This window comes from Dromiciops gliroides, chromosome 2 (assembly GCF_019393635.1).
Source record: "Dromiciops gliroides isolate mDroGli1 chromosome 2, mDroGli1.pri, whole genome shotgun sequence".
Taxonomy (NCBI): Eukaryota; Metazoa; Chordata; class Mammalia; order Microbiotheria; family Microbiotheriidae; genus Dromiciops; species Dromiciops gliroides.
The window spans coordinates 478,290,110-478,309,479 of NC_057862.1; the positions used below are offsets into that span (position 1 = coordinate 478,290,110).

The following is a 19,370-nucleotide window of genomic DNA, read 5'->3' on the forward strand; positions in this document are numbered from 1 at the left end:
ACTGTCCAGATTATTATTAGTATTTTGGTTTTTGTTTGTGGCATATGTATTCTTATATTTATTTATCTTCCTAGAGTAAGTTTAATTGTGGATAAGGAATGTGTTTTGAATCAGTCATTCAAGAGTGTGGAATGGGATCTGTGTGGATTTAGAGATCTGAGACTTTTTCTAGGGTTGATCCTGTGCCCTCTCTTTAAAAAAAGGGTGAAGGTCATGTCATTTTACTTCAGAGTATGCTTGAGTGTTGTGAAGATCTTTGCAAACTTTTATGTACTGTATTTGTGTGAAATGTTTACTTGAAGGGATTGTAGTCCATAAAGTCCAACAGGTCAAACCTAGTACCTATAATTGACTGTCTTTATACACTTCGCACTGTTATAAGTATCACTTTTTAAAGTTAGCTGTAAATTACTGTGGTATGGCTTTGTGCTTGTGGTTTATAGCAGAATGTTTTGACTAGAAAAAAAAATTTAACCAAGAGTTTTATATTTAAGGCATCTGGACAGTTTTGGACTAGAATATTAATTACAGTATAGAATGTGCATATACCTAGAGAATTCAGTTATTCACGCCAACCCATAGCCTTTATGTTGAGTAAAAAGATGCAGCAAATACTTAACTTCAGGTCTTGGGGAAATAAAAAGATAAGTCAATGAATGGGAGCCTGAGGGAGTGAAGATAAACATTCATATATCACCTAGTATATGCCAGGTGCTTTACAAGTATTATTTCATGTGATCCACTAAGTACAACTTTCATTTCTTCATTCATTGTCTCTTATTTTTAGCATCTTACAAAGTGTTATCATAGCTGTATGTGAAAATTTATGATTGGATTCCTTTTGGAGAGTCCTGGTAAAATTTGGGTGAAATCATGTCTGTATCATCAGCACAAATTTTGACCCCAAAACCGGCTACTATGCCTAACTTTTTAATGATTTGTTAAAATGAGTGTAATCTCACTGTGAGTAGCTTTTGTTTCTTTCTTTGTACTGGTATCTACAGTGCCTGGCACAATAGGCACTTTTTTTTTTTAAGTGAGGCAGTTGGGGTTAAGTGACTTGCCCAGGGTCACACAGCTAGTAAGTGTTAAGTGTCTGAGGCCAGATTTGAACTCAGGTCCTCCTGACTCCAGGGCCGGTACTCTATCCACTGCACCACCTAGCTGCCCCACAATAGGCACTTTTAATAATGCTTATTGATTGGTTGGTTTTTTTTTTCAGAATGCCAAGTTGATGTCTTAAAGTTGCCACACTAGCTGATGATATAGTAGAGCTAGCCATGGATTTGGAGTTAGGACCTAGCTTTCCAATTTACCTTTGTGACCTTGGCACTTGACTTTAAAATGAGGTGATCGGATTTGGTAACCTATTAGATCTTTTCCAGATCTAAATCTATGATGCCATGACCCAGTGACTCCTCCCTGTTTTCCTTAGAGACTTTTTTTTTTGGTGGGGCAATGGGGGTTAAGTGACTTGCCCAGGGTCACACAGCTAGTAAGTGTCAAGTGTCTGAGGCTGGATTTGAACTCAGGTACTCCTGAATTCAGGGCCGGTGCCTTATCCACTGACTTGAGAGACTTTTTTTTTCCTTTTTTTTCCCCTTTTTTTTTTGGCAGTGGGGGTCAAGTGACTTGCCCAGGGTCACACAGCTAGTAAGTGTCAAGTGTCTGAGGCCGGATTTGAACTGAGGTACTCCTCAATTCAGGGCCGGTGCTTTAACCACTGCGCCACCTAGCTGCCCCCGACTTGAGAGACTTTTAAACCCGATAGAATTGGGTGGGTTTCACCTCCCTCTCCTCCCTCCCTCCCCCCAACCAGTCAGATGAGGGCTTTCTCATCTACCCTAAGAACTGATATAGCTAGATAGATACATAGATAGATGATACACACACACACACACACACACACACACACACACACACACACACACACACACTTAAATCTCTCTTTGACTAGCAAATGGTCTATCTCAAGAAATAACCAGAACATGAAAATTTAAGTAAAACAAAATAAATTTCTTGGAATTTATTTGAAAAAGTTTGATCTATATTGTGTTTCCTGCTGATTTTTCATTATGAGAATTTTACTGAAATAATATTTAATTTTATTCAGCATTGTTCTGTGAACATTTTGATATGGTCAGCTGTCTCTTTTAATGAGTTTTCACCATGTTGTAGGGGGAGAGCTTCATTTCCTCCAAATTGGAGGAACTTGTGATGACATTGATGAAGCTGATATACTTGTGGATGGATCCCTTTCTAAAGGAGTTGAACAGTCACTAGAAGGTACCAAGCCTTTATCTAATCCTTCAAGTCCTGGTATTTCAGGTAAGAGTTAACAATTTTAGTGACATATATTATGACATTTCTTGAGTTTTATTAATACCAATCACACCCCCCATCCCCCAGTTGTTAGATAATTATTTTTTTAAAAAAGTTTTTCTTTTTGCCATTAACTCTTGATTGTCCAGTTTATCTCTAATGACTGTGGCAAGGATGCTTATACTTAGGGTATTTTTTGTAATTAATTGCTTAATAGTATGGGCCTTGATATTTCCTTGAAAGAGACAGACATTTTTCTGTTTATACTGACTAGGTGAAATATAGAATCACAGAATCTAAAGTAACTCAGAGAATTTGAACATTTAATAACTGATCATTTGCTTAAGAATGTCAAGTGAGTGGAAATCTACTATCTTCCAAGGAAGCATAGTTTATTTTGGGACAGGTCTGATTGACTGGAAATTTTTCTTTATATTCTTAAATCTTCCTCTTTGCATCTTCTACTCACTATTTCCTTTAGGAGAACATTTTTAGGAGAGCATTAGTAAGTAGTTATCATTTGCTTTCCTTTCCTGAGACTTTGCTTTTCCCAGGCAATATATTCCTAGTTAATTGGATCCTCATATGGCGTTGTTATTGCTCTTTTCTCCATCTTAATTGTCCTTCTCTGGATCTGCTTCAGTTTGTTAGCTTCTTTGCCAAGGTCTCTTCCCTAGAACCAAACACAATATTCTCTGATATTTTCTGAGCACAGGAGCATAATCATTTTGATTTAAACAAAATTGCATTATGATTATAGATTAAAAGCATATTCAGTTTTTGTGGCACACGAATTTACCCATCAAACTAACAAAACCTTGTGTCTTTTTCACAGCTGCCCTTGCCTAAGTTCCTATAGTTGTGCAGTTGAATGCTGGTATAGAACTTTGTATTCATAGCCTTCTCTTGAAGATTTCTTGAATTTATTGACTTAGATATTTCAGTGTATCCATGATCTCATTGATGTAGATACTCTTAACAATTTTATGGATTATAGTCCCTCCATGTTGTTTCATCACTTGAGATTCTTTTCTATGTATTCCTGTGGATCCCACTAAGGGCCTACCTTTAGATTTCTTGACATTATGTGGACACTAATAGAAAATGCTGCGTCAGATGTTCTAAGCATGCCAATGTAACATCATTGATAAGAATGTTGAACTGAAAAGAGCCAGAGATATTTCCCTTGACTCTTCACATCATTACAAGTTCACATTAATTCATTAATAACCACTTTTTAGGTCCAATCACTTAGCCAGTTTTACATCCATACCTCTTTATCCAGCAATGATGACATGAGGGATTTTCTCAAATGCAATGCTTAAATATAAAGCATTCTCAGATTAACCAATCTACCCTTTCAAAAAAGCAAATAGGTTTACTTTGAAATAACCTGTATTTATGAAGCTGTACTGTTGCTTAGTGACCATAGCTTTCCTTTCTAAATGCTTATAATAAGCATTTAGAATTTTTGCCAGAAATTGACATTTGATTCACTGGCCCATGATTTATAGATTTTCCTTTTGATACCTCCATAGCAAGTTAGTCATTCTCTTTGATTTTTCATAACTGCAGAGCAATTACATCTACTAATGGGATATAGTTTATCTGTCCAGGTTTGATGAGTTGAGCACCTCAGCAATGAAGTAGCAAGATACTTATTAAATTCCTCCTTTATTTTGGAATTTCATCCCCCATGTAACCATGTTTAATCTGTTCTTCCCAGTCTATAGATCACACTCTTTGATAGAAAAAAGTAGATGCAAAATTAGAATTTAGCAATTCTGTCTCTTTATTATACATTACCACCATTTTCTCTACTCAATGCATGTCTTTTTTTGGGGGGAGGGGGTGCTCTCATGAGTCCTAAACTACCATGCCTGCAGCTGTTGCTTTGCCAAATTATCTAGTTTACTTTATTAAAACTGTTTTGTATATTTGTATTTGGATATCTAGAATCATAGTTTTATTCTTATCTTTTGGATATTTTGGGAATTGTTGATCCTTTGCACTGATACTTTTCCTATGTTGCAAATTTCTGTGGCAGCTGAATTAACATGTGTGGCATCTGTATATATGGTAACTGTGAAATAATTTCTATGATTGATTTGGTGGAACTGGGTGTAAAATGAGGAAATTGCAGAGCTTCCCTACTTATGATGTTATGTCTTCATGCGATGACTTGATTATTTCTTTGGATACAAATTTCTAGAACTTAATATATACCTGTAGGTCAGTTCATTTCATCAAGGATGGATAAGATTTGTTCTTTGACCTTGAAGAGTAGAGGTAGGAGCAATGCATGGAAATAGCAAGCTGATTTAGGTTTGGAATCAGTAAAAAGTTCATAATAATGAAATTTATACAAAAGTGCTATGGGCTGCCTTGTGAGGTTTTGGGTTTGTCTTCCTTGGAGGTGTTCAGGCAAAGACTGGGTGCCTACTTGTTAGGTTTGTTATAGTAGAGATTCCTTTTGTATATGGTTTGTATAAGATGTCCTTACCAATTCAGTGATTCTGTGTCTCTCATTTGTTCATTAAGTTCCTACTGTGTGCAAGGCACAGCTCTAGAGGTAAAAGAAAAAGAAAAACTACACCTAAATTCAAGGAAGTTACGTTCTTTTGTGGGTGTCAAAAGCTGTGGAGGGGGCAAAAAAAAGATGAGGAATAAGATAAGACCGTTGTCCATTTGATTTAACAGTGAATAAGACATTGGTAATTTTGGCGAGAGCATTTTTTGTGTAGTGATGGGGTTGCAAGGTGGGTAGGAGGCAAAAAATTAGATAAAAGGGGTATTGATGTCTTTTTCTAGGAATTTAGCCATGAAATGAAGAAGAGATTTGATGATAATTTAAGAGGATGGCAGATGTGATCACATGAAAGTTTTTTAAAATACATATTTTTTTGAAAGTGGGGCAAAACCAGGATATGTTTGTGGTTAGCAGGGAAGGAACTAGTAGAAAAGGAAAAAGCAAAGATGCAAGTTCCTCAAGGAAAGGGAAGGGGGTGGGACTAAGGGCAAAAATAGGGAATCAAGAACAGGTCAATGAACAAATGTTAATTGAATTGTTCTGGGCACTTAATTCTTGCCTTAAGATCCTCTTCTTAGTCAATTTGGGGAAGCTAAATATGGCATGTAAAATAAACAATAATCTTAGGTATTAGATGCTTAATCAGTAGCTTAGATAATAAATAACTTTTTTAAAAAGTGAAAAAGTACTTTGTTCTGGGATGGTGCAAAAATAAATTTCAGCCAGCTGATTTTTATAGTATCTGCTTTCCTCCATTAATTTACATGATTGAAGACTTACTGTACTTTTTCACTAAGTATTTTTGTACTACAGTTGATAATAAGAATACTATCAAATAGGCAGTAAAATTTTTTTGTGATAAAAGAAGGGAAAAATCATTTAAAGTCCAAAATGTAATTGACATGGAGACATTAGAATGCTTTCAGACAGCATAGACTAACATTTAAATCCCATACAATAATTAGTTAACACTGTTTAGATTCAGAAAGAAATATAACAATTCCTTTGGACCAAATTTTAAAACAAATCCTAATAAATTGATGAGAAATGAGGGGATTTTCTTGTAAAGTTCCCTGCATTAGATTTTCTAAGGTTTTCCCTGTTTTTACTTTATCTTTATAAACTGGAATAGGAGTACCTGTTCATTTGCTTTCTATACATTCAAAGATGCGAATTTTCAGAGGAGAAAAATATTTTTCTATTATTGTGAGACTTATGAAATTCATGTCTATCTTAAGCCATTAATGTGTGATATAAAATGCTTCCCATATTTCATATTAATTTAATGTATTTATTTAAATGGTGGTCATCCATTCTTTCAATGTGTGTTTTTATTGAGTATCTAGTAAAGTACCATGCTATCTATATTTACTGGTGATAAGAAAAATCAGGTGAGACAGTCACTACTGCCTAAGGAGTTTATAAACTTGTAGGTGAGGTAATATGAACAAAGGTAATATAATTGAGGGTAAAATGTTAACTTCCAATAAGAATACAAAAAAGAATGCTATGAGAATTTAGAAGAGTAAATTAATTTATTTTGATTTGGGGGGATATTTATCACTTAATGGTAGTTTTAATTGTATATATTTTGATCTAGGTTATGTTTAACATATCTTTTAATAAATAGCTCTATAATTTATAGATTTTAGGACCCAGACATCTGTTTTTATGCTAATATAGCCTGACCAAATTTTTTTTTATCATTAGTTAGATCACACTTTGTAAGACTTTATCTTACTTATTCAGTGCTTGTTTTATGCGCTTACTCAAGCATATTCCATTCATGTCAATAGAACACAAGCTCTTTGAGAGCAGGGGTTGGGCTTTTTTGGTTTTATCCCCATCTCTAGACACATAATTATTAGGCTTATGAAACATACTTAATAAAGGCTTATTGACTGGTAGTCTAAACACATTCATCCACTTGTCTTGGTAAAATGACAAGTCTTATGATTGTATAGACAAAAATATGTATTATTAAAGCTTTTCTACTGTCTTCTTTTCTTATTCCTTATCAACCTCTATTAAGGAGTTGACCTTTTGGTGGACCAGCCATTTACTCTTGAAACTATGACATCTTTAGTGGAACTAACCCGTTTTGAGACCTTAACTCCACGGTTTTCTGCTACTGTTCCTCCTTGCTGGGTGGAAGTTCAGCAGGAACAGCAGCAAAGACGACATCCTCAGCATTTACATCAGCAGCACCATGGAGATGCAGCTCAGCATACTCGAACTTGGAAACTACAAACTGATAGGTAGAGTATTTTGAAGCCATTGATATATTTGTTATACAAAATATTTAGTTTTATGCCAATGCCACTTAACTTTTATTTGGCTTTGGAGTTAGAAGACCTGTTTTCAGATTCTTACTTGAACACTTAGTAGCTGTGTGTTTGTGAATAAGTCACTGAGATTCTTATTCATTTATTTATAAAGTGGGAATAATACTTTTTTGGACTACCCGCCTCATAGGCTTGTTGCAATCAAAGGAATTTGTAAATCTTAAAAGCATTGTGTAGATGAAAGCATCATCTACTAGTTTTACTACCAAAGCAAACTTAATGATACATTTATAGGAAATTCAAAAGTTTAAAAAAAATATAATGACATGACAGCATCAAAATTTCTAGTTGTAGTGTGTATTTATACTTTTTTGGTTATTTTACAGCAACAGCTGGGATGAACATGTGTTTGAACTTGTCTTGCCTAAAGCTTGTATGGTTGGGCATGTGGACTTTAAATTTGTTTTGAATTCAAATATCACCAACATACCACAGATACAAGTGACTTTACTGAAAAACAAAGCTCCAGGCTTAGGAAAAGTCAGTGGTAAGAAAAAAACAAATTTATATCTTGAAGAAAATTTAATATTTTAATTGTTTTTTTTGGGGGGTGGGGGTGAATACTGACTTAAAAGATTTTTTTTTATTCTTGACCTGTGTTTGATTCTCTCTTCCTTCCCTCTGTCCCCAAAAATTATTGTTTAGCATAGGAATCATTTTAGTTTTACTGATAATATGTTTCAGTTCATGATTTAAAATTTATACATACACAAATATAGTTACAAGAAATTTATTCTCTTATATTTCAGATTTTAGAGTAGTTAACTTCTCTCCGTCTTTGATTTTCTGCAAAATGAGGATAATTCTCATATAGTTGTTGTAAGGAAAGTGCTTTTTAAAACTTAAGACATGAATTCTAGTTATTTTTGGAATAGTAGATAGAATATAGAACTTGGAGTCAGCAAGAGATGAGTTTGTCTTCTGACACTAGTGATGTGATTGTGATCATGAGTGAATCACTTAACCTCTCTGGGCCTCAAAATTTTCTCATAAATCAAATGTGTTGATTGTGCTATAAACTTGTTAAAACTGTTATGAGGAAAGCACTTTGCAAAATATCAATTTTAGTTATTAATATTATTGAGAAAGCATGTAATTTTGACAGTTTTGTAAATTTAATTTTGAAAATAGCACTGGATATCTTTCCCAACAGATTGTGTTGCTATTACTTGGATCAAATTGCTCATAGTAACTTCGTTTTTTAATATCAATCTTTTTTTTTAAGTGAAATTTTAAAAAGTTACTATACCAATGAGTTAATGAGCTCCTAGTTATTGAGTGTATGCGTTTCTTGCAAAAGAACAATATTAAGAATATTAAAATAATTGTTCATAAAAATAAAGAACAAAATATTCTCTGCTAGCATTGGGGTTACATTCTATTGGGGAAGACAAGAAGTACATATAAAAATATGTCCCATAGCATTGCTCTGAAGTTAGAGTCTGCTTTCATGGACCTCATCTCTCAAGTACAAGGTCTCCCAAGTAACCTACAAGACAAACTCCAACAGACCTGTGATGACATGCAGGAGCTTCATACCACCTTTTTCCTAAGTAATGGGTTTGATAATCGAGACAAGCATCTTCTGACTCAGTTTAAGCTGACTCAAGCCCAGTGAAATACAGAAGAATGAATTTGTTTCTTAGAAGATACTATTCATTTTGGTCAGGTTGTAGGACCACTTTCCCCCTCTTCCCTGAGATGATAACTCACTAAGGAAAAAAATCTTGAACTGTGATAAGGAATCAGATTGATACTTCCAGATTCCTGGCAAGCCGTCTTGTGTTAAAATACAGTTAATAGCTGTGCTCTGTATACTGATGTGAACAGTCGGGGTGGGGAAGAGATGTGAGGCACATGGAGTAAGAATTCACAAGTCTTGCTCACTTCTTGTATATGTGGGGTGAGGGAGACTGAGAAGTCAGGGTGATTCAAGTTGTAGGCATATGTAATTCAAAGGGCCCTGGATACTCTTAACAAAAATTGGGAAGTTTAGAAGAGTGATGAGTTTGTTAGAATACAGAGGCGTTCTCTTTTGTGTCTGTTGAGTTTGTGGTGCCTATGGGACATTTATTTCAAACTGCCTGATAGGCAGGTAATGATACACAGCTGGAGCTCAGAAGTAAGACTAGTGATGATAGAGCTATGCAGGAATCATCATCATGAAATTAAAGTAGAAATCTTAGGAGCTGATGATACAGAGCATAGAGAAAGAACAGAAAAGTGTCCAGGACTTTTATGTGTGGCACCCTCAGTTAAGAGGACATGAAATAGACAGTGTTTCATCAGAGAAGTAAGGGTCAGGTAGATGAAGAAGTGGGGAGGAAGAGAAAGGAAGGAGGAGGAGGGAGCATCACAACAGTGTGTGCTTTATTACAGAAAGGTCAAGAAGGAAGTAGGTTGAGGAAAGGCCATCAAATTTGCTTTCTGCTGGAAGAAGCCATTCCTAGTATTTTTTAATCTTAATGCCTGCTCTTTGAGATTTTCTCTGGTTTTACCCTGTTTATGTCTTGTTTATACATAGTTTCTTTTCTTTCTTTTCTTTTTTAAAATCTTAATAGTATTTTTCCAGTTATTTGTAAAGATAGTTTTCAACATTTGTTTATATAAGATTTTGAGTTCCACATTTTTCTCCCTCCTCCTCTTCCCTCCCAAAGACAGAAAGCAGTCTGATATAGGTTATACATGTACAATCACATTAAACATATTTCCATATTAGTCATGTTGTAAAAAAAAGAATCCGAGCAAAAGGAAAAACAAAAAAAATTAAAATAGTATGGTTCAATCAGCACTAAGGGGGCGCTAGGTGGTGCAGTGGATAAAGCTCTGGCCCTGGATTCAGGAGGACTTAAGTTCAAATCTGGCCTCAGATACTTGACACTTACTAGCTGTGTGACCCTGGGCAAGTCACTTAACCCTCATTGCCCTGCAAAAAAACCAAACCAAAACAAAAAACAAACAGTCTGCATTCAGATTTCCACAGTTCTTTTTTCTAGTTGTGGAGAGCATTTTCCATTATGAGTTCTTCTGAATTTTGTACATAGTTTCTTACATGTTGTCTCCCCCATTATAGTATCAGCTTCCTGAGGGTAGGGAGCATGTAGGGTTTTTTTGTTTGTGTTCTTTTGTTTGTGTTTGTTTTGTATCTCCAGCTCTAAGCATGGTTCCTGTCGTGTAGTAGGCACTTAATACTACACTAGCTTTCTCATTTGTCCTCCTGCCTCCAGTCTCTCTCCAGTGCATCAATTGATATCCCTAAAGCACAGGTCTGACCATGTCACTCACCTGTTCAATAAATCTCAGTGGCTCCTTATTTATTGGTTAACTTGGAAGAGAACAGTTGCAGTTAAGTCATGAAGAGAGAAACCTGATGTCAGAGATTATAGAAGTGATTAAGATTAGACGAAAGGGAAACTACAAGGTTAACTTATTTATTTATGTATTTATTGGGGGGGAGTTTGACTTTGAAAGCAAAGAGAGATATTCTGATAGCTTGAGGGTATATCTAGTTGGATCAAGTGAAGATTGTTTAAAGGTGATGAAAGTCTGGACATGTTTGTAGGCATTAGGGATGAAAACAATAGATAGGGAAAGACTGATAATTGGGATGTTGGTTCTCAGAGTAATGTTTCTTGGGGAAATCTGGAGGATGAAGGATTCATGTAGACGGCATAACTTTGGTCAGGAGAAAAGTCCTTCATCACATTTGAATTAGAGAATGGGGGGTAATATCAGTTGGTTTTGAATTGTAGGGAAATAGGAGCTCACTAGCAGTGGCTTCCATTTTCTCAGTAAAGAATGAATGAAAGCTTTTTGCTAAGTGGTTAGGGGATGGAAAGTCATCCTGTGGGAAGTTTCCCAAGTGGAGAAGGTTTGATGGCCACATGATGTTTGTTGCATGATGGTAAATAGAGCCTTCAAATCAAGTTTGTTTAAAGATGTGAGCTGCCTGTGAGGTAGATAACATATTTAGATCTAAGTTACTACCTATAAAGTTGTCAGTATTTTTTATGCCATGTGAAATCAGAGATAGTGTTTCCCAATTTATAGAAATTTAAAGTGTTGACAGTTCATATTGAACAGAAAATATTGGAATTAAAGGCATTTTGGTAATAAATTAAGTCTGCTCATATTTCTATCCTCTAGAAACAGCAGTAGATAGGCAGATCACCTTTCCTTTATCTCCAGCTCTTAATATTGAAGTTGAGCAAAATGGGAAGCCTTCTCTGGTTGAACTCAATGAAGAAATACAGCACATGGATGTAGAAGAATCACAGTGTAAGTTGAATTGGACAGTTATTGTGTATAAAAGTAAAGTTAGAGTTAAATTATAGTATCTTTAAGCATTTTCAAAGAATAATATTTTTATTACATGTATAAAGAATTTAAAAATATAAATTTAAAAACTAAGTATATATATTTTATGACAAGCTTTAATTTTTATCTTTGTGGAGAGACCATACATTTTGTGTTGTCTCAGTATTGTAGAACTTTTTCCAAATGTAAGTTGAAATAGAATTTGGAAAGTAGTTAAACAGTTCGTTTTTATCACTTGATCAGTGATTTTTCACTCATTGGTATGCCCAGTAATTTTTTATATTATCATAATATTTTATGTTGTACTTCTTATAAGTAAAACATTAGTATTGCTACATTTTATTCATTAACTTTTAATTTCCATCAATGTTTAAAAGGAAAAAAATCTTCTCATTTAAGGTCTTAGATTATGTCCTTTTTTAGAAGATCATAAAGAAGACATTTTATGTGGCCCTGTGTGGCTGGCTAGTGGCCTTGATTTATCAGGACATGCTGGGATGCTGACATTAACAAGTCCTAAGCTTGTTAAAGGTAAATTAATTTATTTTTTGAATCTTCAGTGTATTTTGATATTTTCAATTTGAGGGTAATTACTTCTTTGTGGAATATTACAGATAATCCAGACCTCCTTACCTTGTTTAGTTTTTCTTTCTGTCCTTTACATTTTTCTCTATAAAGACCTACCTAATGCTTTATCTTTCTTAGCATGCAGTAAAATTTGATATTTACTACATGTAAGACTGTGTTCCTGTTATTGAAGGAGGTACAAACATTAGAAATTATTCTTGTTTTCAAGGTACTTAAACTCTACCAGAAGAGATTATGTACAGTAAAATCCCCAGAATACAAAAAGCAGTGTGAAAAATATAGAGGAGAATTGCAAAGTATATTTGGAATTTTGAGGGAAGGATATGATATTTCTTGTTATATTGGGTGGATATGCTCATGGTAGGTTTTTTTGAATGAATAGTACCTGAATTAATACTTTCAAACAGGTAGAGATCAGAATGGAGTTGATTTTAGGCATTGGGTAAGGCTTTAATAAAAGTATAGTAAAACAACAGAGGAATGAGTTTCTAGGATGATCAGGAGTGGTACTGAGTGAGCAGTTCATGTGAAGGAAGACATGATGAGATATAATTGGAAATATAGTCTGAAGCCTTATGAAGTAGATTTAAATGAGAGTAAAGAATTTGGAAACTTGTCTAGTAGGAAATAGCTTTTCAAAGTTTAGCTGAATGTCAAACTTGCATGTGCAGAACTCTGAATTAGGAAAATTTACATATGTTATTTATAGGGTAGAATGAAAGTTGGAAATATAAATCTAGATAAAATGTAATAGAGTGTGCTAAGGTAGTTGCAGTACAAATGGGAATATGAAGTGCATATGCCAATATTGATGTCAGCAAGTTAGGGTTTTGAAGAGGTTTAGATTTACATCCCAACAAAGGCTTTGAAGTGGTAGAATAGACTAGGTTTGAAGGTTGGATATGGGGATAATCCAGAAAGAGTATTAAAAAACGACTTAAATTTCAGGTCTGCCTAAGGTAGAATAATGATGCCATGAATAGAGATGATAAAGCTGCATAGAGGAACAGTTTTATAGGTGGTGTTTGAGTTTTGAATTTGTTGAATGTTGGCTGCTCGTATAGATATATCAAGTATATATTTGGGGGTCTGGAGCATTTTCTCCTACAAAAGTTACTACTATACATATTTTGCCATAAACAGAACCTTTCTTTTGATCCATGACCATGTTGGGCTAGATAGATAGATACACACACACACACACACACACACACACACACACACACACACACACACACACACACACACCTCATGGTAGGATCTCTCAGTCAAATCCTATGGACATTTTGTTCACTTTCTTAGCATAATTCCAAAATTCTTTCCAAAACAGTTGGACCAATACTTTCTTTTTTAGTTTATTTTTATTTTTTCAATTAAATGAACATTTAAAAATTAATCTGTTTCTCCTACTATTCTCTTCTCCTTTTCACCCCCAGTAGCAGGACCAATTTACAGCTCCACAAATTTAGTGTACCTGTCTTTCTACAACCCCTCCAACATTACTATTCCTATGTTTTGTCATCTTCTGATCAGGTAGCTGATCTGTTCTCTTCTGATTTTTTATGTTGTCACATACCCATTTTGACCTCATTGTGGTATATGGTGTAAAGTATTAGTTAAATCCTAATTTTTGTCAAATTTTTACTATTTTTCCAGCAAATCTTATTAAATAACAAGTTCTCTCCTAAGTTATTTATGTTCTTGGGTTTATTAGGCACTGGATTATTACATTAATTTGTTCTTCATTGTTCCTGATGTAGCTCATTTCTTTGATGGGAGTTCAGTAGAATGAATATGTAATTTAAAAAAATTTAAAAGTCAGTAAAATTAAAATAAACACAAAGGAGGAAGTCTTAAAAATTAGAGAAGAAATAGATCAATTGAAAAATAGGATATGGAACTGAGAGGCAAAAAATTAAAAAAAAAACAGTTCTTTGAAAAGGCTAACAACAAGCCTTAGTTAAACTTGATTTGAAAAAAAAAGGATGAAAATTAATAAAATAAATTAATAAATTGAAATCATAACAAACTGAAGAAATAAGAATTATATCAGAACCAAAATAGAAAGTTATTTGTTTGCAGCCTTTAATTATTAGTTTGGGGAATGATTCTAGTTTTTCAATATTTGCTTCGGATGCCTTATCAGATATCTTAAATGTTAGACCTTTATCAGAAAGATATGCTGCAAAGATTTTTTTTTCCCCTGAGTAATTGCTTATTTTCTCATTTTGTGTTGATTTCGTTGGTACCTTAATTTTTCAGTTTTATATGATGGGAAATAACCATTTTATCTCCTGAGATCCATTTAGTTAAGAAATCTTTTGTTCTGTAATCTTGTAGTTGTGAAATGTGTCTCCTTTCTGCTCTTCTAATTTGTGTATGATGTAACCTTTCATATCTAGGTTTCATACTCTTGTGTAGCTTATAGACAGGGAAGGGAATAAGCATTTAGTAAACACCTACTATGTGTCGGGTGTTATGCTAAACACTTTACAAATATCTCCTTGGATATTCACAACACTGTGAGGTAGGTACTATTATTCCCATTTTATAGTTGAATAAACTGAGGCAGATAGGTTAAGTGACTTGCCCACAGTCATGTAACTGGTAGGTTCCTGTGGCTTGATTTGAACTCGGGTCTTCATCACTCCAGACCCAATTCCAATTCTTTCTCCACTGTGCTACCTAGCTTGCCTCACTCATATGTGGTATGTGATGTTGTTCTAAACTTAATTTCTGCCAGACTGCTTTTCCTGCTATCATTGGATGTAGTCCTAAAACTACTAGCAATAGCAATAAATGAGAGATAAGTCAAAAGCATAGATGTTGGAAAAGAAGAGTCAAAGCTCCTTGTTTTCTGGCAAAATCATGTTACTTTGTTGATTCTCTGGGTTTTTCAAATTACTTCCAATAAATTGCAAGATTTTTAATAAACTTGGAAAAATAACTGCAAGCTTTTACGTAGCTGTAACAAAATCTAGTAGGAATGACAGAAAGGGAAGTCTTATTCAAAATAGCTTCATAGTGCAAACCTGTGCCAGTATAATAAAAAAAATATACTGTCTAAATTAATTTATAGATTTTATGGTATGCCAAAGTACTTATGACATGTTATAGGTGTAAGCAAAATAGCAAAATTCATTTGAAGGAACAAAATAAATGAAAAGGCCTACAATTCCAAGGAAATTATGAAAATATTAGGAATAAAGAAGTTATAGCAGTTAGATAACAGAAACTATACCATAGAGCATTAAGCACAAAAATCCATTGGAAGTGATTAACTTCTGAGAATACTGCAAAAGGGTGTGTGTCTGTAAGCTTTTTTTTCGTGCCACTAGCATTTCCTTTTGTGTCTTCTTACATCTCCCAAATAAGGTTATCTTTTGGGACAAACAAAACCAGTTAACTAAAATCAAAAGACAAAGTATGTCTGGCATGTCCAGCACCTGTATGCTTCACTATTAAGAGAAGGGAAGTACATTTCTTTTTCTCTGAGATCAACATTTGTCTGTTTTTGAAGCCATTGTTTATATTGTTCTCTTGTTTTCTGCCTGCTTTACTTTGCATCAATTTTTATGTCTTGTATTTTAAAAATTTCTTACATTTGCCACTTATTATAGTGCAATAAATGTTCCATTATATTCACATATATCAGTTTGGTAGGCTATTTTATGATAATTGAACAGCCTCTTGATTCTACTTTTTCTCTCCTATGAAAGAGACTAGTTTTGAATATATATTAATATTGTTGTTCTTTATTTTGGCATTTTACTTCCTTGGAGCATATATGGAGAATGGGTAATACATAGTGCTAGCAGCAGTGGGTATACTAAAATGAAAATGACACAATCCCATCTTTCAAAGCTGTTGTCTTCATTTATTTCTTAATTCTTCTAGGCATGGCAGGAGGAAAATACCGCTCCTTTTTAATTCATGTCAAAGCAGTGAATGACAGAGGAACAGAAGAGATTTGTAATGGTAGCATTCGCCCTGTGGTAAGAATCCCATCTCTGAAACCTCAGAGTAACAAGGGACATTCACTTGCTTCACTACTGGCAAAAGTTGCAGCAGGCAAGGTAAGAAAGAGTATAATTTTGAATAGTAGCTCAGCTGTGTTGAATAAAAGTAGTACAGGAAGATGAGCAATTGTTTGAGAGTCAGGATGCCTAATTTTGAAGCTTTTTCTTTGACTTTGGGAGTGTCATATACGCACTTCTATATCTTTCCCAAAATATTGTTACCAATCATATAACAGTATTTTACAATGTGTGAAGCCATGTAAAAGCAATTTAGGAGAGAAAAATCAAGTCAATGTGCAGCACTGGAATTTATTACATTGTACTTATAATTCTTTTTAGGGCTTTATTTTAAAATTTTGTTTGATTCACAAAAATTTAAGTTACAAATTGCTTTAGTTGCTTCATACTGAATGAATGATCCTTTTCTTATCCTGAATGTGAGAATGACTTTATATCTATAAGAAATCTTGTGGATGACCCTCCCTTTTGTCTATATCTGTATACTACAAGTGCACCACCATTTCATTTTTGCTCTTGGTAGTAGGCATGTTCAGGAGATTAATTTGGTTAGCATGTTACTTCAATTTTCTTAGTTCCTCGCGAAAAGTAAAATCCTGTAACTTAGGTATTTGTTAAGTATATTGTCAGTGTTCATATGATTGGTTCCTTTTTTTGGGGGGGGGGTGAGGCAATTGGGGTTAAGTGACTTGCCTAGGGTCACACAGCTAGTAATTGTTAAGTGTCTGAGGCCGGATTTGAACTCAGGTCCTCCTGAATCCAAGGCTAGTGCTCTATATAGTGCGCCACTTAGCTGCATCTGATTGGTTCATTTTTACCATGTTATATGTAATGGTCCATTTTTTTTGTTTGTTTATATAAAATGGGGATTATGCTCTGTTTTTTCTATAGGATTACAATGTAAATGACAATGGTTTGAAATGACTGTTTGCAAAAGTAATTTTCCTAAGACCTATGTCCAATCAGGCCATTCCTCTGTTGAGTAAATTACAGAGTCTACTGTTACTTCTGGAAGCAAAAATAAATGTCTTTGTTTGACACTTGGAATTTTTCCCCAACTGCTTCCCTTCTAGTTTTTTTTGTACTGACTGCTTTGCTGATTTGCACAAACAGTATTCTATCTTTGATTGTCATGCATTTTTTGCTGCCTTTCTCTATTTGGAATATGCTCTCTTTTTCCCAACAAGCTTTTAGATTCCCAGGTCCTTTAAAACTACGATTAAGAGTTGCCTTTTTCATAATACTTTTCCTGATTTTTCCTACTTCCTGGTATACTCTGTTCCCAAACTATTTTTTGTTCTTCTTGTATACATTGCATATATATTTATATGTAGTTTCTTCCACTATAATATAAACTCTTTGCAGTCAGGGGCTTTTTAAAACTTTCTTCTGTGTATCTGGCCTACTTAGCAGGGTGCCTTTTATATAGAAGGTGCTCAATAAATGCTTGTGGTGATTGATTCCCTTGCTCTTATGTTTATATTTTATCCTAGGCCTTTGATGTGATAATTATCACTTGAATACTTATGCATTACTATGTCATTGAAGTCAGAATAAGGAATTAGAATGAATAGAGCTTTAAAAAAATTTTCCTGTTTGTATATTGATAGCAATTATTTTTCATAAATTTTTGAAACTATTTTTCTATGTGATTAGGAAAAATCATCTACCACGAAGAGTGAAACTGGTGGTTCCTCAAGAAAATCAGAAAACCTCAGGGGCTGTGATTTGTTACAAGAGGTTTCAGTCACTATTCGTAGATTTAAGAAAACTTCAATTTCAAAAGAAAGGCAAGTGTAATCTGTAGTATGGAAAACAATATGGGGAGGTCACCTTTGTTATAGTTTCAACACTGCTGTAACTGATTGTGTGACCTTGAGCCAGTCACCTCATTTCTCTGGGTCTTATCTGTAAAAGGAGGTTGGATGGGTTGGTCTTTGTTTCCTCCTTTTGCCAAAATTCTTTTATTCTATTATTATTTGCTTGTTTAGTTTAAAGTCCTTTTTAAAGTTTCCTTTTATTTGACCTGAAAATAATAGTTTTTCCCTTTCACTGATTATATTGGTGTCTACAAAAGTATTTCACCTATCTGCATTTTGTATTATGTGCCTTACTCATTATGGATTCATGGAAATAAAGCCACCTCTGTTTAAATTTTAGATCTGACATTCAGTACTGGTGTGGTTTTGGGTAATTCTTTGCTGGAAATAAGATTTCTAGCCTATAAATTGATATTATTAAGTTCCTGATGTTCTGATCCTAAAATTTCATTTTGAGAATTTTATTTTCCTCACTAATGCACTAATCATTTCTGTAGGGTACAACGATGTGCCATGTTACAGTTTTCAGAGTTTCACGAGAAACTCCTTAACACACTCTGCAGAAAATCAGATGATGGTCTCACTACAGAACATGCACAGAGCCTTGTGTTGGATACCTTATGCTGGTTGGCTGGAGTCCATTCAAATGGACCTGGAAGGTAGTAAGATTTCGTTAACTGCCTGCCCTTTTTCTTGCTAAAATGGAACACTACTTGATGGACTTTCAAGAGACTAATTTTATGATGTTATTTTACAGCTCAAAGGAAGGAAATGAGAGCTTGCTTTCCAAGACACGTAAATGTCTTTCTGACATAGTACGTGTTTGCTTCTTTGAGGCAGGACGAAGCATAGCCCATAAGTGCGCCCGATTCTTAGCATTATGCATAAGGTTGGTGATTCTTTTAAGTTAGAAGTTTATATTATATGTTCATACACACACAGTTTTGACATGTTGTTTTATTTACAGTTTAATGTTATTAAAGTATGAAAACTTTAAAAACTTTACATACCTGAATAATAGACATTGATGGAATAAACCTTGAAAGTGCATCTAATGTGTGTCCTGTACCTTCAGACAAGAACCACCTAAAGCTCTCCTAGTCAAATGTTTCACTTTATTTTTAAAGGCCTGCACGGAAGGAGGTTCTACTCACTCTGGGTGATTCTCGTTTTTTTATGAAAACTCACTTTCAGAAGTTCTTTTTATTTATTCCTTTGTGCATCATCAGCATTAGACCATTTTTTACTTTTATTCTCTTCTCTGTGACTTTAGAAAACAATTGATCACCATGCTGTTGCACATACATAATCACATTTCTAGGACCATCCCTCACCCTTATATTCTACAGGCTAAATAACCACAATTCCTTTAACCTTTCCTCATAGGTCCTGTTTTCCAATCCTTTAACCA

The 19,370-nt window shown here is 34.3% G+C and overlaps 1 protein-coding gene across 1 annotated transcript in view; it reads left to right on the plus strand.

Moving 5' to 3' along the window:
* BIRC6 (baculoviral IAP repeat containing 6) overlaps nucleotides 1-19,370 on the plus strand; it is a 304,070-nt gene that overhangs the window by 93,248 nt on the left and 191,452 nt on the right. The window contains 9 exon segments of the mRNA XM_043981000.1: nucleotides 2,179-2,328; nucleotides 6,885-7,110; nucleotides 7,524-7,684; nucleotides 11,386-11,475; nucleotides 11,914-12,045; nucleotides 16,000-16,178; nucleotides 17,796-17,929; nucleotides 18,457-18,618; nucleotides 18,717-18,848. Coding sequence (XP_043836935.1) covers nucleotides 2,179-2,328; nucleotides 6,885-7,110; nucleotides 7,524-7,684; nucleotides 11,386-11,475; nucleotides 11,914-12,045; nucleotides 16,000-16,178; nucleotides 17,796-17,929; nucleotides 18,457-18,618; nucleotides 18,717-18,848 — 1,366 coding nt within the window.